Source organism: Lissotriton helveticus, chromosome 6 (assembly GCF_964261635.1).
Source record: "Lissotriton helveticus chromosome 6, aLisHel1.1, whole genome shotgun sequence".
Lineage (NCBI taxonomy): Eukaryota > Metazoa > Chordata > Amphibia > Caudata > Salamandridae > Lissotriton > Lissotriton helveticus.
Genome location: NC_136067.1, coordinates 1,285,648,094 through 1,285,673,850, shown reverse-complemented (window position 1 = coordinate 1,285,673,850; position 25,757 = coordinate 1,285,648,094). Strand labels below are relative to the sequence as shown.

The following is a 25,757-nucleotide window of genomic DNA, read 5'->3' as shown; positions in this document are numbered from 1 at the left end:
GATCTGCTAGATCGTTACCCTGGGAAATAATGTCAGTGACTTTCGTGTGTGCCTTGCACTTCATGATGGCAATGGATGTCGGTAAATGTATTGCATCTAACAGAGCTTGAATAAGGAGACCATGCTGAATCTTGGTTCCATGAGAAGTCATGAAACCTCTCTCCTGCCAGAGCACTCCAAAGTCGTGTACAACTCCGAATGCGTAGCGTGAATCTGTGTAAACGTTAACTTTCAAGTTCTTGGCGTGTTTACAGGCTTGTGTCAGAGCAACTAGCTCTGCTGCTTGAGCGGACAGGGTGTCAATACGGTGTGTTTCAATAACTTCAGTGTCAGTAGTCACTGCATACGCGGCGACTAGTTCTCCTGTACTAGTTCTCATACATGAACCATCCACATAAAGTGTCAGGTCGGGATCTAGTAACGGAATGTCTGTCAGGTCTTGTCTTGGCTTTGTCGTAATGTTAACTACTTCCACACAATTGTGTGCGGCAGAATTTGAATTAGCTGATGGTAACAGTGTAGCAGGGTTCAGGGTGTTGCAGCGTCTGATTTCTATGTGTGGCTGGAACAGTGTCAATTCATAACCCGTTAAACGTGCAATTGTCAAGTGCTGTGTTTGTGTTCTATTTAAAAGAACTTCCACGGAATGTGGAACTTGTACTGTCAAGGTATGTCCTAAGACTATGGAATCACTTTGTCTGATAGCTAGTGCTGTGGCTGCAACTGACTTGAGGCACGCAGGCAAAGCCTGGGCGACTGGATCTAATGTGCTCGAAAAATAAGCACACGGCTTGTATTGTCCTGCTTGATCTTGTGTGAGAACAGATAATGCTGTACCTTCACGTTCTGTGACGAAAAGTGTAAAAGGCTTACTGTAGTTAGGTGTAGCTAGAACTGGAGCTTGGCATAAAGCTTTCTTTAACTCGTTGAAACTAAGTGTATGTTCAGATGTCCAAGGGAGGACAGTCGATACGGCTGCCTCCTGTGTCGTTAACTGTATCAGTGGCTTGGCTAGAAACGCATACTGAGGAATCCATTGTCTGCAGTAAGAAGTAAGGCCGATAAAAGCACGTACCTCCTTCTGGGTCTTGGGCTGAGGTAGACTCGCTATTAACTGGATACGGTCTGGTGTCAACTGCCTACCCCTCTTGGACAGCAAGTGTCCTAAGTATACCACTTGCTGGACACAGAATTGAAGCTTCGAAGGGGACACCTTGTGCCCCATCTCGGCTAGGAAATACAGAACCGTCAGTGACGCTCGCTCGCAGTCACGTTCGGAACGGGCTGTGATCAGTAGATCATCGACATACTGGAGCAGGGCAGTTTCAGTTGGCATGTGAATGTTGTCTAGTTGTCTCTTAAGTGCTTGACTGTAAATACTAGGACTTTCTGTGAAACCTTGAGGAGCTCGTGTAAACATATAGCTCCTTCCATTTAAACAAAATCCGAAAAGGAACTGGCTGTCTGGATGAATTGGGACACTAAAAAATGCATTCTTGAGGTCGATTACTGTAAAGAACGTGGCTTCGGAATCAATGGCTGTTAATAGGGAAGAGATGTCTGGGACAACTGGGTACTGAGGAATAATACATTTATTAAGCTCTCGTAGGTCGATCACTAATCGATATACTGGGGGTGCATTTGGATCAGTACGTTTCATGACTGGAATGATCGGAGAATTACATACATTGGAGTCAGTTTCTACAACTACTCCTTGAGCGATGAGCTCGTCTATAATTTTGGATAAGGCTGCTACAGCCTCAGGTGGCAATCTATACTGTCTGATTCGTGGTAACACTACACCTGGTTTGAGAGTCACACGATGGGGTGTGATTTGCATATAACCTACATCAGTTGGACCTTGCGCCCATAAATGCTGCGGGACATTAGACAGTCTTGAATCAAAATCTCGTAATACATAGTGACCCTTAAAGTCACGTAGGAACAATCGTATTCCCTCGGGGGAACAACATATAACTGCACCTAACTCTTTCAATGTCTTAATGCCTAACAGATTTTCTGGACATGACTTAGTAAGTAACAGATCAGTAGTGCGGGACAATGGACCTACTTCTAGAGTAACTGGCTTTGAAATCTCATTTACGATAGGCTTTCCTGAAAATCCAAGGGAAACATTTCTAGAGCCTGAGAGCGGAGCCCCTGGAACTTCGGCGTGACTAATTGTGGTCCTACTTGCCCCTGTATCAATCAAAAACTTTCTGTCTTTCCCTAATACTTGACTGTGAACATAGGGACCTTCTTGATCTACAGGTATCTCGATGAGAGGCAAGCCTACCTCCCTCTCTAGGCTGTTTCATGAATACTGCTGATACTCTGGATATTCAGACTGTGCATACTGGTACATCTGCGATGTAACGTGCTGTGTTGCCGCAATAGGCTGCGGCGCGGTAACTGTCTGTGGTGCATTCTGTGGCTGAGGAATCTGTGAAACTTGTTCTTGTCTAGGCGGACGTGGTCTTTCTTTAGTCTTACCGGTAGCTATGTTGTGTTTCAGGACTGCACACTCGTTTATGAAATGACCTGGCTGTTTACAATAATTGCAATTCCCTTTAACGGGAGCTGCAGGATGACTGGTTTGATTCGGACCCCTCTTCTGACTGTCTTGAGGAACAGATTGTGCAACTAGTACTTTCATTTTCGTGTCTTTCATACGTTTTCTTTCGTGTTCTTGCTCTTCTCTGATTCTATTCTGGTGGTACTGGAGCATCTGGAGCATCTGGGACGGAGTATTAGCTTGCCAGGTACTTTCGACTTTCAGAACTCGGTTTTTAATTGGTGGACTTGAATTCTCGACTAATTTAGTAACGAAAAGGTGAGGGTACGACTCACTACTTGTCTTGAGACCACTGTTGATACTGAAACATTTTTCAAATCTAGAATAAAAATCACTAATATCTTCATCTTGTTTCTGTTTACAGGCTGAGATTGCATCCCAGTCTTCTTTTTTCGTTGTTAATAGTCTGGGTAAAACTTGAATCAATAATTCTGGTAATTCTTTACATTTCTCTCCTAGACCGGTACCTGGTACACGTGCCTTGTCTTCAGCTTCTAGAACTGTCCAATCTATCTTTTTCTCTCCCACCTCCCATTCTTTTTCCTTTAGCTTTTCATACACCCCGGCGGGCAACAGGACCTTTAACATTTTAATGATATCTGGGTAAGTGTATTCTCCCATACGGAGCATATCTTTTAATTCTCTATGGTACCCTGCTGGATCTTTGTCATGACAGGGAATTAATTTCTTCATCTCTAGAAGTTCCATCTTTGTGATCGGAGTGTATACAAACACTCGCTGCATTTCGCCACCCGCTCCTCTGACTTAACTGGATGCACTTCTCGTAACGGGTTCTGTCTTTCCATGTAAAATGGTTTACCTTCTGGGGGTGAGACATGAACAAAATGCGGGTTCAGAAACGTTCTATATTTGTGGCGCTGTTCTAGAATGACACTAATTAAATCGGTACCTAGACCTCTCCATCTATACTGGAGTAACTCGTTCAGGATATCATGTAACGGGCCTGGATCAGAATGTTGACCCTCATACAGAGTAATGAGGTGCTGAATCATATACATACCCACCAGTCGCTGCTCGGCTGGGGGCATTTTCAGAAACATTTGTGCCACTATTTCGTCTGGAAAAGTGGTAGAATCAGTAATCCATCGGACTGCTGACCGAACTATTTCTTGTTCATGCATGGTACTTAACTCACTATAACCGATTCGTGATTTCAGAATGTGATCGGTAGCTTGGAATACTTGTTCTAGGGAACCTTGTTCTGGTGCTGAATGATGGGAAATTGACTTGTGTTCTAGACGTAAATGGCGATCTGGAAATCTAGATTTTCCTACATACGCTATTCTGGCGGTATTCTCGTCCTCTTCCTCTTCAGGATCAGAGGTACTTTCTTTCTCGCTTACTTGTGCTGCTTTACGCTGTTCGTGTATCTTTATTATCTCTCTACGGATTTTCTTGTACATACTTTCCATGGCACCAATGGTATTGTGCTTTCCTTCGGCTATATTATCACTCCACTTTGTTAGAGTTTTCATTTCTTCCGGGTCTTTAGACGGATAATCTTGTTCTCTTATTAGACAGTTAATTAAAAACTTTAATATCATACGCTGGATCTCAGCTTTCCTTTGAGACATGGCATCCCTAATACTTTCTGGATCATCCCCTGTACGGATGAAACGATATATTCTGTCTAGATCTTCTTTCATATTGGGTAGGGTGACTAGATACTCGGTCACTCTCCTTACGCGTACGGAATATAAAACCATATTAAACTCGCCTGGAACTGGGTCATAGACACATTCGCCAAGGGTTTGCCTGATCTCTGCAACAGACTTATTACTTTTGGGAGTACGCTGTGATGCTTGAGCATGTAATTCGAGTGCTGATAAACGCTTGTATGGCGGCGGGGTTTGAGGAAGACCTCCTCCTGCGGCCCCTAGACTAGAATCGTCGACTGATGCTTTTCGTCCTGGCATGGTGGGTAATTGTAACGTGGGCTGGACTTGTATGGCGGGCTGACCCGGGGGGGCTGTTAAGGGCACCCCGGTGTCTGGGGGAGTAGGAATTACCTGATTTACAGGGACTGGCGGAGCGCGGACAGGATTTGCATATTCAGGGACTGTGTCGCCCAAATAGGACGAAATAAAAATATCAGCTGCGGTCGGTTTGTGACGTAGCTTGGTCGGAACTAACGGTGGCGGGAAATTACTGGATGCCTCCGGGGTCGCTTTTGGCAAGCCCTCGGCAAGAAGAGGATACATACCCTTAATAAGGGCATTCCTCTGTCTGTCTTTCTGTTCAGTTTTGACTTGTTCACCTATCTCGATTAATTCTTTTTCTTGGGCTCGTTCTTGGGATTCTCTACTTAGTTCTGACTTTCTGATTTCTTTTTCGGTTCTTTTATGAGCTTCTTTGCGCCATAACTCAATGGCATCTTTCTGTGATTGTCTGGCTTTCTTTTTCCATAATGCTTCTTCTACTCGCATGATGCATTCGGCATCCCATGTACCCGATACGGGCCATCTATACTTTTCTTCTAACTGCTTGGTATACTCTACCCATAAATCTAGATACAATATGGCACTTATGCCATGTTTCTGATACATAAAGTGACCTGGACTGTCCCTGGGCGGGACGGGAACTGCTGCTTCCAGCAGACCCTTTCTAGTTTTTAACTGACGTAACTTGGAAAATATGGGCATGACTGGACTGTAATCTAGACACAATACAATACACAATAAACACGATACTTAATCCCCATTCATACCACGACATTGAAATACATGAAAAACATTTAAAAATAACAGTTCGAACAGAATACTACCTGGAAATACTGAGAACAGAACACTTGAAATTTCTCGAGAACAGAACTGACTAGAACAGAAACTAGATGCACTGCTGAAACAGTACGAAACTTACCGGTCTCTTAAAGAGACACGTCAGGACCCGCATCCACCGAAGTGGACACTTCGTTTGTGGGACTGTGTACCACCAACCCACAGACCAGAGTCAATTTAAATTGACCCTGTCTAGATACCACCCCAGTAACGGTACTCACCGGGCAGCAAGAACGGAAGGCCTCGGACTGGACTACACTGCTACGACGATGACGACGAACTTCGGACTTCGGACTTCAGTTACGGGTGGACCTCCGGATACCTCGGACCTTGGACTCTTGGCTTGGGCTCTGGTCGGGACTCGCCGCGTTCCTCCACCGTCTCGTCTGGATGCTGGACCGCCTCCTCCGTCTCCTCCGTGGGCCTGAGGGATACTTGAGCAGAAATATCTGCCACTGCGCAGAAGAGTTCCGTCACGACTGCAGAGGGTCAGGGGGTCGGCGTGGCTTCACCGACGCGTGGGGAAAGGGCAAGTCCCTGTTCGGGCGCCATTATGTGGTAAATAAATAAATAATACCCTATTTTTGACTAGACATATATCATAACAGATAGCTCAATAAATAAGAGTCAAGATTCGAGGTAGTAGGAGTTTTGCAGGTTTAATACAGCATAAGGACAGGAACAGGACAACCTGCATAGGAATAGGATGGCAGGGCCCAGCAGCTGCTGGGGCTCGGTCTGGGATGAGCGCGCTGACTTTTAATAACAATACATGAGCATATATACATAACGCAAACACATAGCATTACATTGCAGTAGGCGTAGCAGTGGGTGGAGCAGAAGGCGTGACGCGTAGCAGTCGCGAAAGATAAGGGTAAAAAGAGGTGTAACTGGGCGTATACATAGACATGTGATGCAGACGTAACAGGATATGTCATGAATGGGGCGGAAACCATGGAGGGGGCTACCTAAGGAGCCGGGACCTCTAACCTGGTGGTGCGCGCAAACTGGCAATGACGTATCACTAGGAGAAGCTGGGGGCTATGAACTCTGTGCTAGGAGCAGAGACTAAAGTCTGGAGGGTCGGAGCGACATGTACCTAAACAGTATCTAGTATCTGATGTTTAGAGAACATGTTGATATAAACTAGAAGTCAGGAGGGGAAAGGCTAACTTGATTCTAAGACTGGACCATGCATTATTCTACATGTAGTGCGTGTTGAAGAATATTAAATGACCATTAAATGCAGTATTTCTCTAACGTGGAGACGTGAAGGCTAGACAATGACGGAAACTATTGATGCGATTCAGTAGCTTTAGGAATGCAGGGAAGGAGGACTAAACTGATAACTGGAACTATAACATACTTTTGGCAGACTCAGAGGCAGAGCCAGGCTGGACCGGGCACTGCGAGGCAGGAAGTAAGTGAAGGGTCGAGGATACAGGTGGGGGCTGGATCGCTCCTCAGCGAGGCTTCCGGAGACAGGAGCTGAATCTGGTGTCCAGGCCCTTCTGAGGCCTAGAAACGGGGGCTTGATAATAAAATAACGTGCACACTGAGAAACGTGGCAACGTAGCTTTACATAGGCCTGATATTCGTAGTATTCACGAGGACTGGAAACTAGCATACTAGAGGTGGACACAACTGTAATTGCGTCATTAATCGGACATGGGGAATAACATATGCATATTGGTCATGCACACATAACATATGATGGATGACACGTAGGGACATAGAACATAACAAAATTTACTTTTCCACAAACTACTGTTTCTTACAGATATATCGTTACCAAAGGTAAGTAACTTGTTCATCATTCTAATCACCTCTGGAGTACTAGTATACATTCAACCACGCACTTTTGTGCATTTAAGAGTGCCTAGGGACAGTCCTTACCCTCTGTAAGGCTTGCTCGGTTGTACTCACAATTATAACATGCAGGGCAAAACATTTACTTAACGGTTTGAACATTCTCCTGTTTAAATGCACTAGCCAATGTACCACTTGCTTTAAAATGGCATTTTGACTCATTTGTAAGGTAAACTCATCAATATATTAAACAAGCATTGGCTGCGTGACCGTAAAAGTAACGCGATCACAGTGAAAGCGATTGCGATCGCAATGACGCGCTCTGTGCTCCCAAAAATGAAATATTAAAAAAACGTGAGTGGTGCGCGCGCGCAACGGGATAAAGTGGCAAGCTGGTGGCCGGCAAGGTAGCACTTTTGACACTGCTACTAAATGTCTTGCCAGAGCAGCGCATGTGCTGGCTCAGGTGAGACCTAATAGAAAGGTCACTGAATCGCCATATTGGTAAGACTCTAGACATTACATTACACACATGATAGTGTCTGTTTTTCATTGACTTGAATTATGTTGAATTAATTATTTTATTTTTTTCTTCTGTAGGATATACTCATTCAGGAAACAGAGGTTTCCGATGAGCCGGCTGTTAAGAGAAGAGGCAGGCCACCCAAATCCAAAACAAAAGGCGGCAGGTAGGCATGTCACATTATTTTGGTTAGATTTGTTTTTTTAAATAATTCATTGTATTCTCTTAAGCAATTTATACGTCCACAAAGCAAGACAGAGCATGTTTTAAGTCCTTGGAAAGTATCTTTATATATTGTCATTGACACTTCCTTCACATAATCCTGCCAGGATATAGCTCTATGTATAACAGGTCTTGGTGTTCTTCGCTGAGCAGTTTGGAAAGCATAAGCAAAAATCTTAGTCACCCTTAGGCATGTGTGGGTTATGTATATTTCATTTATTGGTTGCAGACATTGCCACTCTCTTTAAAAATGAGCAACCGCAATGCCTATTTCCAAAAAGCTGTAATGTGCTAGAAAATCCCACAATGTGTTACGAAGGATTTATATTTATTTATTTATATTTAATCTTATAAAGCGCGCAGCTACCCGAAGGTTTCCCGGCGCTAAACCAAAGGCAAAGGGAGTGTGCTAGCAGACTCGTTTATTGATTGAAAAGCCAGGTTTTAAGATCCCTGCGGAACGTAAGATGGTTAGATTCCTTTCGAAGAGGAAGAGAGTTCCACAGGGACGGGGCTAAGAAGGCAAATGAACGACGCCTTCTTAGAGATTTCAGCTTGGCTAAATTGCAGCACATTGCTTAATTCATTATTTGTGCAGAAGTAGATGTGCTTCGGAACGACCCGCTCAGGTACATCCGCTCCGGTGCGTCTCCCCAGTCTCTGGGAGCATCTGGAGAGAGATTAAAAAAAATGAAAACGGCCTTCTGGGGTGCTTGGATTTAAAGGCTAAACAAGGGTAATACACCCTTGCTTTACCCCAGGATTTGATAGAGACTACTAGCCGCAGATTGCTTCACATAGAATTATCCCCAGACGGGAGACTGGATCCGGAAACTTGTTGCCACAGCATCCTTGTGCGCCGGGTGCGGGGCGACACCACTCGACTCCGCCCAGCCGTCCTCCGCGTACGTGACATCAGCGAGGTCACATAAGCCCCACCCCAGCGCCCTAAGTCAGTTTTTTCCTTTTCCATGTGCAAAGCGGATCCAGTCTTGCTCGGGCCTGTTTTGGGGCACTTTTTTCTTATCTCATTGTATCTATTTTTGGTGGAACAGTGTGCGAATGCCTTTGGGCTTCAAGACCTGCATGGCGTGTGGGCGTCTTATGTAGGCGACGGACCCTCACCTCATTTGCATGTGGTGTTTGGGGGAAGATCCCGGCACCACTGATTGTGAGGCATGCCAGCAGTTGAATCTGAAATCGCGGCAGGAGCGCCGGATGAAACTAATCTCAGCGCGTCTCTCCAGGTTGGCTTCTGGTGTTCGGCCTGTCGGGCCGTGGGCTCTCCGCGGGTGATGCGGCCCTGTGTGTGTCGTCCTCCTATCCAACGTTTCCCGGTGAGTGGGCGTCAAGAGTCCAGATGGAGACATACGCATCGGCTTTTCAGGCCTCGCTGACGTCTCCTCCTCCTTCCCCTCCTGGGGTGTCGGCGGACCCCTTGCCTTGCGCGGGGCCCTCCGCGGCGCCGGTGGTGGCTCCGGCCCCGGCGCCGACTGGTTCAGATCCAGGCTTGGAGGATGAGGTGCTGTTGGGGTGCGGCTCCTCAGGGGCCCCTCCTTTGGACCACGGCGCTTCTGCTTCGCCGCAAACTCCAGCAGGAGTCCCTGTGGTGTCGCGGGAGGCCGCCAGGGCTCGGGTCGCATCCCCGAGCCCTGCTCGGCTCTCTGGGGAGGCGGAGGCCTTGTCCACGGCTGAGCTGACACCGCCACGGCGCCGGCACCTGCTGGTCCGGGCGGCGCCACAGGGCTCAGTGGGCCCTCCTTGTCCCGCTCTGAGTCAAGGTTGGGCAGGGACCCCTCCCCCCCCCCCTCCAGACGGCGGCCTCGTCGGAGGTTGAATCGTCCCTTACGCGCCGCCGCATAGGTCACCGGGCCACCTCAGTCACATCCTGGGACGAGGCTGGTGGAGGGCTTCGATTCACTCCCCAGGTCCCTCTCGTTCCTCCACGCAGGCGGCTGCTTCGCCGGAGGTAGAGTCTGCGTCGTTCGTTTCCTGCCGTTGCCCACGGAGGAGCTGCTGTCTCCACCGCGGGGCCCTACGGAGGCGGGTGCGGCCTTCGCTCACGCAGTGCCATGGCTGTGGGTATCCTGCGCATGGGTGACCTGGTAGCTCATTTCCCGACGGACCATCTCTTGGAGGTTCTCCACCAGGGCTCTGGTGGGAGGGAGCTGTAGATTCCCTTTGAGGGTTTGCTCCTTTCCTCCCTGATGGGGGCTTGGAGGCGCCCCGCCTCAGGGGCTCCGGTGCACCAACACCTTCTGCACCGGCACCTTCCAGCGCCTCATGACCAGGCATGTCTTTCCCTCCATCCCTCTGCCTCAAGTCCACTTTTGCGGACTGCTTTTCCTTCCTTGCTGCTGCTGTTGCCTCCGCCATCCCGGGAGGCCCGCTGGCTGGACTCTTGGGGGCGCAACATGTTTGCCTCGACCAGCGCTGCCCTGCGGGTCCTTAAGACCTTATGTGTGTTGGCTAGGGCCTCCTCTTGTTTGTGGGACTCTGCTGAGTCCTTGGGGTCCACAGCTTCCCAGGAGACTGTTCACATGGACTTATGGCATTATGCGTTGGATGGCCGGGAGCTAGCGACGTTTTGTTCTCTGCTCCGCTCTGGACATCTCAGAGGTGCTGGGCCATGGCTTACTCAGTCGCCCTCCCTCGCCCTGCTTGGCTTCGGGACGACGTGTTCCCTGAAAACATTCGGGAGTGGCTGATTGATCTTCTGTTTGATGGCAGCCTGCTATTCCATGCCCCGGCGGACTCCACCATCCAAAGGTTGCTCCGTCTTGTTGCTGTTTCTTCCTCCTCTTTGGTTCACCGGAGGGTGGGGTTATAGTGCTCCTGTGCCCCGCTACTGTGGCTGATCCAGGGTTGGGGGGGTTGTCTTCACTCTCTGCCCTCCCATCCCACCCTCTTGCTGCTAGCGGTCCTGCCCCTCTGCTGACCCCTATGTTGGGGTCATCAAGCCATGCCTTGCCTTTGTTTCCTTGGGGGATGGTTGCCCTCTGTGCTGGGGTGGCTTGGAGTTTGGTTGTTCCTGTCTGTCTCGGGGCTGGGTCCCCTTGCCTGTTTCTGGGTGTGGGTTGTTGGCCTGCTGCAGGTATCATGACTTTTTACATATGTTCCCTGTTTCTATCCGGGCAGGAAGGAGGGGAGGGGAGGTGCAGGCTGTTTACATACTGGCAGGGTGGCTGCTCTGGCTCGGCTCTGTTCTTTATTCTGCCTTTGGATGCTGCAGTGTTGCGCTGTTCCTTATGGTGCACTTGCCTCCATTCTCTTTTGTCTACTCTTCGCACACTGTTCCCTTACTCCCACAGTTTTGCCTGGTGGCTTCGCGAAAACTGACGTAGGCACGCCGGGGTGGGGCTTATGTGACCTCGCTAATGTCACTTACGCGGACGACGCATGGGTGGACTCGCCTTGCCCCCGGCGTGCAGGGATGCTGTGGCAAAAAGTTTCCAGATCCAGTCTCACGCCTGGGAATAGTTCTACATGAAGGAATCTGCGACTAGAATCGTCTCTACCAGATACATCGTTACCAAAGGTAAGTAACTCGTTTGTCAGGGGGTGAACATATTCATACCTAGCATTGCCAAGCTGCTGAGAAGGATTGTGTTCGACCAGCCACTTTGCCCACGGGAGGTTAAGGACATGGTAAAGTGACCTACATGCCAGTATTTGATTCTTACCATCCCCCAACCCCTATCTTGACCAAAGGCAAGATGTGTTAGCTCCTGCTACACCTCTCGGCCAGGACGGGGGGGTGGGGGTCTACAGGGTCCTGCTTCCCTTGCCTAAGAGTAAGCAGTTTTTTGTTTTGAATCTCTCCTATCCCAACTCAACCCAAGGGTATAGTGTGAATATTTCTCTCCCTCTCACTTTGCTTAAGGGAGCGGGAGTTGTATAGCCCAGCCTTGCCCTCAGGTTGGAGGTTGATTTTTTGCACCTGCTCTCTCCACCCCATCCTCTTACCCAGATGCAGGGAGGTTTTATTGAAAAAAGCAGAGGCAGCTCACTTCTGCCTAAATGCCGTGTTCACAATGTCAAACATGGTACCAAGCTAGCTCGTTCTGCTTTACCCACAAAGTGTTGCTTTTCAAGTAGATAGCGTTGATGGTGTATTCGTGATTGCAAGCATACCAGCTAGGGCCTTCTCTGTTGTCTTGATTCTAGTTGGCTCTCATGGTGTTAAGAGCTCTGTTCTTAAACACAATCCATGGAATTATGGGGTTTTATTTTTTTATTTTTTTTAAAGAGTACCCCTTGTGCCCTAAACCAATGGGCAGTGGAGCGGATTGGACCTGATAAACCTCCACCACTCATGAGTTTCAGGTGGGGTCTACTAAATAAGTAGTACTGTGTTATCAATTAAATTTTTCTCCTATCTTTTCTCCCATGGTTAAAGTTTGTGCTACTCCATCGTTGGCACTGTGTCTGTCAGTGCTGCAAAACGTATTGTATCACAAGTATCAGGTTTGGAAAACCAATCCCTGCTTGATGAGTGTACCTTATCTTTGAAACTGGCTAGTTTCTCATTAAAAATGTTATATGACCTTCTAATCACAAATGACACTTTGGTGAAGTTTTCTTCTGATTCCATCAACAATTTATTGATATTTTTTCATTTCTTTACATTGAATCATCCTTCATTTGTATAATGGAATCCAAACACTTTATCAGTGCCCAGTGCATTTCGGGTCGAAGATGACCCTTCATCAGGGGTCTCTAGAAATGACATAACACAAGAGCAAATTCAGTCCTAACGAAATACTAATGTGGCTTCATACACCTTCATTATACACACCAAACAGACTTATCTGTGGAAGTTACTAAACTCAGCACCCTGAACTAATTAATCTAAAAGTGAAAAAAAAATGTTCGACAAATGTGCCCATGACGATTACAATGACTAAATCGTGACTGCCACATGATTACAGGCACCGCGTTTTCAATCCAGTAATACTTCTCCAAGTGGTGCCTCCCCCGCGGCTCCAGCAGAGCCTCCAGTGTTGCCGTCGGCCTACCCACCCTTCCTGTGTCCGTCAGCGACTACGGCCCAGCTGCAGGAATTTCTGGTTGCCATGGCTCGCCTCTTTGGGCAGGCTGGCCTGCAGGCCCGACTGGGGGGTCCTCCCCCTTAACTGTCGGCAGCTCCGGCATCGTTGTCCGATTCGGCCATGGCACCGCAGGCCCCCCAAGGATCCAGGCCTGGATCCCGGTCGATGCTGGTTGACCTCGTGACACTTCCACCGACGTCGACCCCACCGGCACCACCTCCGACATCGCCCGTGGCACCGGATGACGTCTCCCCCAGTCTCAGCCCAGATGTGGACACAGAGCCGGTACGGGGGATTTCTATCCCTATGTCTTGCCTCCTTATTTTAGGCCTGTTCATCAGCCTTAGGAGGAAGGGAGGGGTCTGAGGACCCTCACACAGCTCAGTGTGAGTATGACCCGGACTGGGCAGAGGAACTGGGGGATGACAGTGGTATTGACACCTCTCCTGACATTGGCATGCTCACTCCTCCTACCGTGGCTACGGAGGAGGGTGCAAGTTATGCAGTGGTATCTGAAAGAGACACGTTAGTATTAGATTCCTTACCTTAGAATATCCCCAGGCGTCAGACTGGATCCGGAAATTTTTGCGTAGCAGTACCCTTGCGCGTCGGTAGGCGTCGTCTGCGGCTCCGCGTCCGTCGTCGGCGTCGTGGGCGCCGTGATGACGTCGTCAGAGTACTGAGACGCCACCTCCGCGTGCTGACGTCAGTTTTTCTTTTTTCCGCGCCAGCAAGCGCAGATCTGGAAAAAGCAGTAACCTAGTCACTTTTTGTCTAACTTTTTGATCGATTTTTGATCATTTCTCGAAGTCTTTCCGACTCCGATTGGTGCCGTAGGGATGCCCGGCTTTAAGCACTGCGAGGATTGCGACCGCCTGATGTCGGTCACGGATCCTCACCACCTGTGTTTAACTTGTCTAGGCGTCGATCACGACGATAAGGCCTGCTCCGGTCCTGCGCCGCGAGAGGTCTCGGTCCCACAGGAGGTCGAGGGACAGGTCGCGGGCTCGGAGCCACCACAGCTCCGAGAGTAGGCCGCACTCCTCCGGGTCGAAGTCGTCGTCCGGTAAGAAGCACAAGAAGTCCAAGAGGCGTCATCGCTCTGCAGACTCCCCCCGACGCTCGCGCGATGCGGCCGGGGGTTCGGGTGACACCACCCACGCGGCTCCGTCGGAGTCGCGGGCGCCGCATACAGCTCCACGCCCTCCGGTCCCTGGGCTACACGCGACGCAGGAGGAGATCGAGCGCTTCCTCATGGCCATGAGGAAACTCTCTCCTCCGACGGGCTCCGCGGCGCCTTCGGCCCAGCGGACCGGTCTGGGGCCCCTAGCGGGTCGGGGGTTTCGGCCCCGCCGATGCCTTCGGGCCCGGCGCCGCAGGTTCCCGCTATCCCGACATCCCGACGCCGCCGGCACCTTTGGGCCCGGAGCCGCGGGGTCCAGTTGTCCCGGCGCCTTCCGGCCGCGGGACGCCGCTAGACCTTCTTCGGGATCTGGATCGTCGCCGGTGGACCTTACGACCTCCCCGGCGTCGGACCATCAGGTGTCGCCTCCGGCTCCGTCCTCGGGCGGCGCCGTCCCCGATGCCCCCTTCATTCCTGTTCCGACATCGGGACGGCCCGATGGACGCCGCTCCAGACGTCGTTTGGGGAGTTTCACTTCTATGAGCAGGACCCATTAGTTGAGAACCCTGAGTTTCAGGAGATGCGTGATGAAGAGGATTGGGAGGGGTCTGAGGACCCTCTGACCCGGGAGTGTCAGTCTCATGAGGACTGGGCAGGAGACCTTGGGGAGGCCAGTGGCCTGGACACCTCTCCAGACACTGGTTTTGTCTCCCCTCCTACCGTGGCTTCGGAGGAGGGGGCAACCCGACAGTGTGGTGTTGATGAGGGCTGCCAAGGCCTTGGGCCTTGAGCTCCCCGTCGCGGCCGTGAGGACTAATCTCCTCACTGAGGTCCTTAAACCGCAGTCAAGCTCGGCCGAGCCTCTGCTGCCCTTTAATGAGGCCTTGACCGACGTTCTTCTGGGCACTTGGTCCAAGCCCGCTACGGGTTCGCCCGTAGATAGGAACGTGGCCAGACGCCACCGCCCGGCACCGGGCGACCCATGTTTCCTGTCCACCCACCCTACCCCCGAGAGCCTGGTCATCCAGGCCTCCAATTCCCAGACCGCCTTCCCGTCGGCGCCGCCGGACAGGGAATCCAAGAGGTACGAGCAGTACGGCAAAAAGATCTTCTCGTCCCTTAGTCTGGGACTGCGGTCTTCCAACACCGCATGCCTCTTGGGCCGCTACACCCACTCTCTGTGGGATACGGTCGCGGAAGTGCTGCCAGAGTGTCCGTTGGAGGTACGGGCCAAACTCGGCCAAGCCCTTGTGGAGGGCCTGGATGCAGCCAAATATTCCATACGGTGTGGGCTGGATACCACCGACTCACTGGGTAGAGCGATGGCAACGACGGTGGCGGTCAGACGCCACGCCTGGTTGAGGTCCGCCAACTTTTCGGCCGATGTCCAGAACACCTTGATGGACATGCCGTTCGATGGCCGTCGCCTCTTTGGCGACAAGGCAGACCATGCGCTCGAGCGCTTTAAGGACTCCAGGGCTATGGCCAAGTCCTTGGGCCTCTCGGCCCCGCGCATGCAATCGGCTGCCTTTCATTCCTTTCGTGGCCACGGAAGGGGTGTACCCACACGTGCTGCCAGCCACGCTCCGCAGGGTAATACCCAACGCGGTGGCGGCCGTGGGAACCGCTGTCCTGGCTGTCGGGGACAACGGCGAGGTCAGTCCACACCTTCCCCCGCATTATCCGCCTCAAAACCCTCCTAGTCCGTGCTTTCAGGCCCATGTGACGCCAGTGGGGGGCGGGTTCGCCATCACCACCTCCACTGGCGCACCGTCACTTCGGACAGGTGGGTGCTGCAGATCGTCCGAAGGGGCTACTCCCTCCCCTTCGAGGCGACTCCTCCAGCCATGCCACCGCAGAACCACCGTGTATCGGGGGATCCTTTGCGACTTCTGCAGGAGGAAGTTACGGCCCTCTTGGCAAAGGGGGCCATCGAGCGCGTTCCTGGGCCAAAAAGTAGGGTGTGGTTGCTACTCCCACTACTTTCTGGTACCCAAGAAGGGCAAAGGGGGCCTACGCCCTATCTTGGACCTACGGAACGTCAACGGCTTCCTCCGGAAGGAGAAGTTCAAGATGCTGACACTGGCTCAGGTCCTAGCTGCCCTGGACCCAGGAGACTGGATGGTAGTGTTGGACTTGCAGGACGCTTATTTCCACATCCCCGTCCTGCCGGCCCACCGGCGCTACCTGCGGTTCACGGTTGGCCACGAGCACTTTCAGTATACCGTGCTCCCCTTCGGCCTTACCAGCGCCCCACGGGTGTTCACAAAGGTGGTGGCGGTGGTCACAGCTCACCTGCGCAGGTTAGGGGTTTCAGTCTTCCCCTATCTCGACGACTGGTTGTTGAAGGCGGGCTCGCCCCAGACAGTCGTCCACCACCTCCAGACTATGGCAGACGTCCTGCACCAACTGGGGTTTTCCATCAATGTGCCGAAGTCACACCTGTGCCCCTCTCAGAAGCTCCTTTTCATCGGAGCGGTTCTCGACTCGGCGCGGTTTCGGGTTTATCCACCCGAACAGCGGGTCCGGGATATTCAGGCTCTGATTCCCATCTTTCAGCCGTTATCCCGGGTCTCGGTCAGGTTGACGCTGCGGCTTCTGGGGCTGATGGCCTCCTGCATCCTGCTAGTGCATCACCCCAGGTGGCGGATGCGGGCTCTGCAGTGGGATCTGAAGTTTCAGTGGGCCCAGCATCAGGGCAACCTATCCGACCACGTCCTGATCTCGGAGGGCACTGTGAGACAGCTGCAGTGGTGGCTCACGGACCGCGATTGGGTCAGCGGCAGATCCCGCTCCCTTCCCCAACCGGAGCACGTAGTTGTGACGGACGCATCCCTCCAGGGCTGGGGAGGCCACATGGGAGAGGCGGAGATCAGAGGCCTCTGGTCTCCGGCGGAGACCCGACTCCACATCAACCTGTTCGAGTTACGGGCGATTCGTCTAGCACTGAAGGCATTCCTCCCCTCTGTCCGGGGGAGTGTAGTGCAGGTGTTCACGGACAACACCACCACCATGTGGTACTGCAACAAACAGGGCGGGGTGGGGTCGTGGACCCTTTGCCAGGAGGCTCTGCGCCTCTGGCAATGGCTGGAACGCCAGGGCGTGACCCTGGTGGCTCAACACCTGGCGGGTTCTCTGAACGCTAGGGCGGACGAGCTCAGCCGTTGGTGCATGATGGATCACGAATGGCGTCTGAACTCGGACGTGGCGCGCAAGGCCTCTTTCAGCAATGGGGAGAGCCTTGGTTAGATCTATTTGCCACCGAAGAGAACGCGCAATGTCATCAGTTCTGCGCGTTGGAATTTCCAAGGCGGCACTCGCTCGGAGACCCTTTTCGTCGCGAGTGGAGTTGCGGTCTACTGTACGCCTTTCCGCCTATACCACTTCTGCCCAGAGTGCTGAAGAAGATCAAGCGCGACCGGGCCCAAGTCATCCTTGTGGCTCCGGACTGGGCTCGAAGGTACTGGTATCCAGAGCTACTCAGTATGTCAGTCGATCCCCCGGTTCGTCTGCCTCTTCAGGAGGACCTTCTGTCGCAGCAGCAGGGGACGGTCCTGTCCAGTCTCCACCTCCATGCTTGGAGATTGAGCGGCGACAGTTGAGGCCATTTGACTTGCCTCCTGAAGTCTGTAACGTCATTCTGGCAGCCAGGCGTCCCTCCACAAAGTCGGTATACGCCTGAAGGTGGAACAGATTTGTGGCATGGTGCACAGCAAAGGCTGTGGATCCTCTTGCTGCCCCTCTTTCTGAGGTTCTTCTCTTCCTTCTTTCTCTTGCCCAGCAGGGCTCTGCTCTGGGCACTATCAAGGGCTACCTTTCTGCCCTTTCAGCCTTTCTAAGGCTGCCTGATCAACCTTCTTTGTTCAAGTCCCCTATTGTAAATAGATTTCTAAAGGGCATCACTCACACATTCCCTCCTGTTCCGTTTGTGATGCCTCAGTGGGACTTGAACCTGGTTCTTACGTTTCTGATGTGCGCTCCCTTTGAGCCACTTCACAACTGTCCTCTTCGCCTTCTTACTTTGAAGACTGCTTTCCTGGTTGCCATCACCTCTGCCAGGAGAGTGAGTGAGCTCCAGGCCCTTTCTTGTACTCCACCTTTCCTTTCTGTCCATCCGGACAAAGTGGTGTTGCGTACCAAGCCATCTTTCCTGCCCAAGGTTGTCACGGCCTTCCACATCGGCCAGTCTATCACCTTGCCAAACTTCTTCCCGCCACCGCATCCCTCTAAAGAGGAAGAGCGGCTCCACCGTCTGGACCGAAAACGTGCGCTCTCATTTTACTTGGACCGCACACGCCAGTTCCGGGTGGATGACCAACTCTTTGTTGGTTACATGGGCGCTAAGAAGGGGAAAGCGGTGCACAAGCGGACCATCTCCCGGTGGATCATCTTGTGTATCCAGGCATGCTACTCCTTGGCTAGAAAGGAGCCCCCTGTTGGATTACGGGCTCAGTCCACCCGAGCCACGGCGACTACAACTGCCCTGGGCCGGGGGGTGCCCTTACAAGACATCTGTCAGGCAGCTACGTGGGCATCGCTGCACACGTTTGCAAGACACTACTGCCTGGACAGCCAAGTGCGGAGGGATGGCTTCTTTGGCCGTTCCGTCCTCCAGGACTTTCTGGTGTGATTATTGGTTCGCAGACCCACCACCGGGATTGGTATTGCTGGGGTATCTATTCTAAGGTAAGGAATCTAATACTAACGTGTCTCTTTCAGATGCACAAGTTACTCCTTGTGTAACGATATATCTGTAAGAGACATTAGTTAGTATTAGATTCCTTACCGACCCACCCATCCTCCCCGTTCTGCGAACCGATATCTAGGGTTAGGGTTATCCCCTTTCAGGGCCCTAGTTTCCATGGCACCAGTGTTGGTTTTTAACATGGCTCTGCGTTTCTGGCACGGAAAAGCTGTGTCTAAGAACTGACGGCAGCACGCGGAGGCGGCGTCTAAGTACTCCGACGACGTCATCACGGCGCCGACGACAGACGCGGAGCCGCAGACGATGCCTACCGACGCGCAAGGGTACTGCTACGCAAAAATTTCCGGATCCAGTCTGACGCCTGGGGATATTCTAAGGTAAGGAATCTAATACTAACTAATGTCTCTTACAGATATATCGTTACACAAGTAGTAACTTGTGCGTTGTGTAGGGCAGCCGAGGCACTCCACCTCCAACTCCTTACAGAGGCTGTCAGGACTCACCGCCTGACTGAAGTGCTTCAGCCGGCGGCTACCTCTGCGGAGCCACTGCTGCCTTTTAATGAGACACTTTCTGATGTTCTTTTGGGCACCTGGTCCAGGCCCAACCCAGGAGCTCCTGTGGATAGGAACGTGGCCCAACGCCATCGACCGGCCCCGGGCGACCCCATTTTCCTCTCCCAACACCCCACCCCTGTGAGCTTGGTTGTCCAAGCCTCCACGTTCCAAAGCACCTTCCCTACCGCACCCTCTAATAGGGAATCAAAAAGACTGGAACAGTTTGGGAAGATGATTATCTGATAGAGACGTCTAGCCGCAGATTCATTAACTTAGAATATCCCCAAGCATCAGACTGGTCCGGAACATTTTGCGCAGCCCTGACGTTGTTTTCTTCTTTTCCGCATCACAGCGCGGAATCGGGAAACCAGCAGTTCCTGGCCTACTTTTGGGCCTTCTCGACACCGTTGGTGTCATACCGGAACAGTGAGCAATGCCCTCTGGATTCAAAGCCTGTGAGGCCTGTGCGTGTCAGATGTCTGGCACTGACCCATACCTTATTTCCATGTGGTGCCTTGGTGTGCACCACAATTCCAAGCAATGCGGCGACTGTCAACAGATGAAGCCGAAGTCCCTTCGGGAACGCAGTATGAAGCTGTTGGCCGCGTGACTGTCCGGACCAGTTTCTTCTTGTCGCCGCTTTCCCTCTCCAAAGAGGGGCTTTCTCCCGAGGCCGCTCCCGCGACGGGCGCCCAAAAAAAGGTAAGGGGAGCCACAAGCGTCCACTGAGGTCCACCTCACGTAGGCGTGCTGCTGGCGCCCACTCCTCTCGTACGGCGCCCGGAGGTCACCTCCTCCTTATCCTCCTTTCCCAGGAGTTGGAGCGACGTGTGCCCAAATGGAGTCCTACTCCTGGGTTCTTCAGGCCTACTTTGAGTTCCCCGCTCTCCCTGGCGCGCCTTCGGGCCCCACAGAGGCAGAGGGGACTCAGGCCGGGCCCTCGTCGGCGGATCCTTCCCCGGCCAGGGTTGTGAGCACCGACTCCGGAGGCGACGATGTTGGGCCGTGGCCCAGACTGTCCTTGTCGCTCTAGCACACCCCGCCAGTCAGCGCATAGCCCTGTGCGTCTTCCTGCGCGGACGGCGGAAGCGTCGACGGCGATGCCGGCTACGCCGGGTGCGATGCCGGGCTCTCCCCGTCAGTCAGAGCATAACCCTGTGAGGCTTCCTGCGCGGACGACTGAGGTGGGTTCGATGCCGGCAACGCCAGGCTCTCACTGCCCGTCAACGCATAGCCCTGTGCGGCTTCCTGAGCGGAGGGCGGGGTCAATGACGCCGAGCTTGGAGCTAGGCTCTGTCGGACCCAAAGCCGGGCTCATCGTCCAAGTCCACGCCCAGCTCACTTACTCGGACACCGTTCGGCATCGAGGGTACATCCCTCATGGAGGCCGTCGACGTCCTGTCGACTCCGACACGGTGCCCACGGACGCCACTGTCGACACATCCATCGCCGCCGGTGCTCATCCTTTCATCAACGCCGGTGCCCATGCCTGGGTTTGCTCCGATGCTGTTGCTTCCCCTGGTCTGGAGCCACTGGTGCATGTTCCTTGTGTGGCATGGCCTTCGGTTCGTTCCCCAGCCCCGCTCTTTATGGCGACTGGGAGAATTAGCCTCCAACTGTCTCATACAGATGGCCTCTTGTCCCCTCCTAGGGTGATTACTGAGTTGAGGGCTGCCTACGCGCGGACCATTACCGGGCAGCTGCTATCCTTGGCTTTCAGCCTCCTGTGGTTACCCCTTATTACCGATCTCTTAACGGATCTGCTTAATCACAAGCCCATTTTAGTGGAACCCTTGCTACCCTTTTGGGGTGCTCTATTGGAAGTCCGGCGTGGCACAATGACACGGCCCTCTCTCAGGGAGCCCCGGTTGCTTGGGCCATTGCAGGTAGGCACCATCCTGCCCTGGGGGATCTACTCTGTCTGTCCCTCCATCCTGCTGCTCAGGGCCTGGTAATTCACGCAGATTTTGCTTTACAAGACTCCTCTTCTTTGCCTTTGTTTCCTCCCACCTGGGGAACCCGGTGGCTGGATGCATATGGCAGACAGCTATTTGCTTCTTCTAGTGCTGCCATCCGCCCTTTAAACACTACATGCGTGTTTGCACGTGCGTCCTCCGCATTCTGGGACTCTGTGGCTACCTTGCTTCCTTCTCTTCTCGAGGAATTGCGCTCGGAGTTCCTCCGTCTTGTCCTTCGCGGAAAGGAAATGGCTCATTTTACTATACGCGCCTCCCTGGATGCCACGGACTCTGTGGGCCGTGCCCTTGCACGGTTGGTGGCTTTGCGCCGTCATGCCTAGATGCGTGACAGCCGCTTCCCTGATAACATCCGGGACAGCCTCCAGGACATGCCATTTGACGGAATAGACCTTTTTGAGTCCCACACTGACTCTGCCGTCTCCCGGCTTCTGTCAGGGCTACCATAATTATGCAGCGCCACGGACTGGCTGACTTTTTTCTTCTCGGTTGCGGTCTTCCTTTATGGCAAGTTTTTTTTTATCAGAGGCAGATTGGTGCCTCTATATTGTCGGTATAGCCGTACGTCTGGGCTGTTTTTGTTTTCAAGTCCTCTAACTGTCTGGGAAACCCCCCACCCCTCCTTGCCAGTGGTTAACCCTTGCCCTATGTGGGGTATTGGCTGGTGGCAGGTATCTGCCTTTGCCTTCGTAAGCGCCTGTGGAGTTTTCATTGTAGGTATCCGTCTGGGGCTTAGGTGCCTCCTTGTACTGTGTCCCGCGGGGTCGCATCACCCTATTGTCTGTAATGCTTAGACCCCGGGTCTAGGTAGATTTTCTTTTAGTGCCAGCCCCGCCTGGGTTGTTCTCCCCAGTAGGGAGTTGCCAGGGACCTCTGTTGTGGGTTGTTATGGCCCTTGGCTTGTTCCCCAGCAGTTTTCTCCACATCCCCGCTGCTTTTGCGCAGGGTTTTCTATGTTCCACTGGCATTTTTAAATGTGGCAGACTCGTGGAGCCGGTTCTCCTTGTACTCCGCTCTTCCTGGCGTCTAGGACCCGCGAGTTGGTCCTAAGTACTCCTTTGTTAGGCTCGTCTTTTTTTCTAAATTGTCCTGCGAGAGGACTGCTCTCTCTTCCGGACTGACGGCAGGCGCCGCTTAGCCTGGTCTAGTACCACTTTCTGTATAAGCTGCAGGTACTTTTCAGTGAACCCGAGTGGCTGGGTTTGGACGGGTTTCAGCATCTTCTTGAGGCTGTTATGTGTCATGGCTTGTGCGGCCCGTTGCTTCTTGCTATTGAGCGCATCTCGGCTGTTCCTGCTGTCTTGCTTCCTGGTGTTACGTCTTCCCGTGTATGAGCGTCATTCGGCCTATGTATGGGTATTCTTTCAATGCTGTCCACATCTCTGTCTGGTGAGGGTCTCTGAAGTGCTCTTCCTCTGTGGTACACGTGGGGGTGCTACACGTTCTCTCCACCATACCACTTATCCGGTCCTTTGGGTTGGTTTTGGCGACTGCCGCATCCTGCGGTTCCTTCACGCCATAAGGTTCAGTTCTACTCCTGCGAGATGCTGCACTTTCTTTCCATGTCAGTTTCTTACTAGGCGTGTTTTTCTGCCATGTCGCCCTGTGCTGAGCAGGGGCCAGTGACCTGCTGCTTTCGTATCTGTACGGGAGCAGGTTTCACAATGTTTTACGCTGTTTGAGTGATTTAGCTGGGCTAGCCCTGGCTTCTTGTCCACACCTTGGATCCTGGGGATCCTTCATGCCTCTTTCGAGGTTCGGCATTTTGTTTCGCTCAGGTGCAAGCGTTCTGGCTTGGTGTTTTTCTTCTTCATCCCCTCTACATGTGGGGGTTTTCGTGTTATTCTGGATGGGCTGTAGTGCCCTAGCCTTCCCTTGATTCCTGCTCTCTTCAGGGCACAGGGGTATGGTGGTGGCTGCACTGTCACTTTGTCCCCACTGTGTTTCGTCCTTGGTAGACGACACTCCTTTAGTCATGTTATTGACTACTAGGTTCTTCTGGACCTTGGTGGGGTTTAGTTGCAGTCCCGCCTCCTCTATGGATAAGGCTTTGGTATCTATTTTAAGTGAAGGAATCTGCGCCTAGACGTCTCTATCAGATGAACAAGTTACTTACCTTCGGTAACGATGTTTCTGGTAGAGAAATAGTCTAGCCGCAGATTCCTTAACGCCCACCCATCCTCCCCGTTCTGTGACAACCTCTTCAGGTTGGGCTTCTTGCCTTCACCTCACTCTGGGTGGCTTTATTCCTCTGCGGACGGATGTCTTCTCTTCATTCCAACTCCCGAGGCTACATTCTGTTTTGTGGCTTTGTTCTGCCCATTCTTGTGTTTGGACGGTATACTCATATGACATGTGTCCTTTACAATCCTTACCCTGGGTTGTCCGATGTGAGTCTCCCTCTCCATTCTGTCTTCTTCAACCGCTTGCGGTCTCTTGCCTTCCCTATACTCTAGCGGTTGCAGTCTCTGACAAGGCTGCCTTCGGCAGATCCATTATTTGGATTTGACGCCTCCTTTTAGGTGACGCTTTATAGTGGTTTGTCCTTGCTCCTGGATGTTGGACTGGTTGTCCCTAACTGTCATTTCTTATGGTTGCAGCCTTGCTGCCAGGCTGCTGTGATGGTTCACCGAGGAGCTAGGGCTCAATGGTGGGTCTTGTGCCTCTGGTGGCACAGGCTCACACAGGCCAAAGTTTCTATTCTGCCCATGCTCTGCATCTTCTTTTGCCTCCGGGGGAGGTTGGGACTTTACACTTGCGGGGGTTCCTGCCAGAGTGGTGCTCTGTACTTTCCCTCCCTCAGTTTACAGTATACAGTGCTTGGCACTGTCCTTCTATGGTGATGTTTATTCACCATACCTTGTTTTTTCTTTTTCTGCACACTGTTCCCATATTTTCAGTTTTTTGGTGATGGCTTCGCGTTCTGACACGGAAAATTCTTCTGAAGAAAACTTATGTTGTCGCGCCGGTGCGGGACATATATGGCTCCGCTGACGACATGTCCATGGACGACGTCAGGGCAGAGCCGTACGGTTCCACCCCCCGGCGCGAGGTGCTGCTGCGCAAACTTTTCTGGACCAGTCTGAAGCCTGGGGATATTCTAAGTTAAGGAATCTGCAGCTAGACTTATCTCTACCAGATACATCGTTACCGAAGCTAAGTAACTTGTTCTTTTCTTTCCCCAGTTCAGGGCTGTGGTCTGTGAACACCGCATTCCTCTTGGGCCATTATTCCCACTCTGTCTGGGATACGGTGGCCAAGTGCTGCCTCAGTGTCCGGAGGAGGCGCGAACAGTGCTCTCTCAGACTATTGCTGAAGGGAGAGATGCAGCCAAGTTCACAATTTGATGTGGCCTTGATACCGCCAACTCGCTGGGCAGAGCGATTTCCACGACAGTGGCGCTCTGTCGCCACGCCTGGCAGAGGACTACTGGCTTCTTGGGGATGTCCAGAACACTTTCATGGACATGCCCTTTGATGGCGTTTGTCTTTCTGGCTACAAGGCGGATAGTGCGTTGGAGCGTTTTAAGGACTCATGGGCTACGGCCAAGTCCTTGGGCCTTTCGGCCACTCGCCCTCCTCCGGTTCTGCCTTTCGGCCCACGGAAGGGGCGCCCAACACGTTCGCTTCAGAGCCACAGGCCTGTGCAGCAACAGTCCCAGCACGGACGTGGGATCCGCCGAGCTGGGTCAGGGAGCCAGCGTGCGGGTCAGTCCACCGCCACCTCCACCCCAGCCACCAATGTCTTCAAACCTTCCTAGTACGATTTTTCAGGCCCATCAAAAGCCAGTGGGCGGCAGGATTCACCATCACCTCCCCCACTGGCGCACCATCACTACGGACAGGTGGGTTTTACAAATAGTCCGAAGGAGCTACTCCCTCCCTTTCGAGACTGCCCTTCCAGCAATGCCACCCCAGTACCACCGCATGTTGGGGGATCACTTGGCACTTCTTCAACAGGAAGTTGTGGCACTCTTGGCCAAGGGGGCCATCAAGCTCGTTTCTGCACCAGAAGTAGGTTGTGGTTGTTATTCTCATTACTCTCTGGTGCCCAAGAAGGACAAGGGCCTGCGTCCTATCTTACACCCCTGGAATGTCAATCGTTTCCTCCGTAAGGAGAAGTTCAAGATGTTAACTGTAGCTCCGGTCTTGTCTGCCCTCGACCCTGGAGACTGGATGGTAGCGTTGGATCTGCAGGACACATATTTCCATATTCCCTTCCTACCAGCCCACCGTCATTTCCTGCGGTATATGGTATGCCACAAGCACTTTCAGTTTACCGTGCTTCCCTTTGGCCTTACCAGCGCCCTTCGGGTGTTCACGAAAGTGATGGCGGGGGTCGCAGCTCATCTGCGCAGATCAGGGGTTCCAGTCTTCCCCTATCTCGACGACTGGCTGCTGAAGGCGGGATGGGCTTCA

General features: G+C 52.4%; 1 protein-coding gene across 1 annotated transcript in view; it reads left to right on the top strand.

Annotated features, from left to right (window-relative positions):
• LOC144761712 (protein ELYS-like) overlaps positions 1 to 25,757 on the top strand; it is an 89,673-nt gene that overhangs the window by 32,976 nt on the left and 30,940 nt on the right. Inside the window, exon 2 of the mRNA XM_078646974.1 lies at positions 7,783 to 7,871. Within this exon, the coding sequence (XP_078503100.1) occupies positions 7,783 to 7,871 (89 nt within the window). The remainder of the gene's footprint in view (positions 1 to 7,782; positions 7,872 to 25,757) is intronic.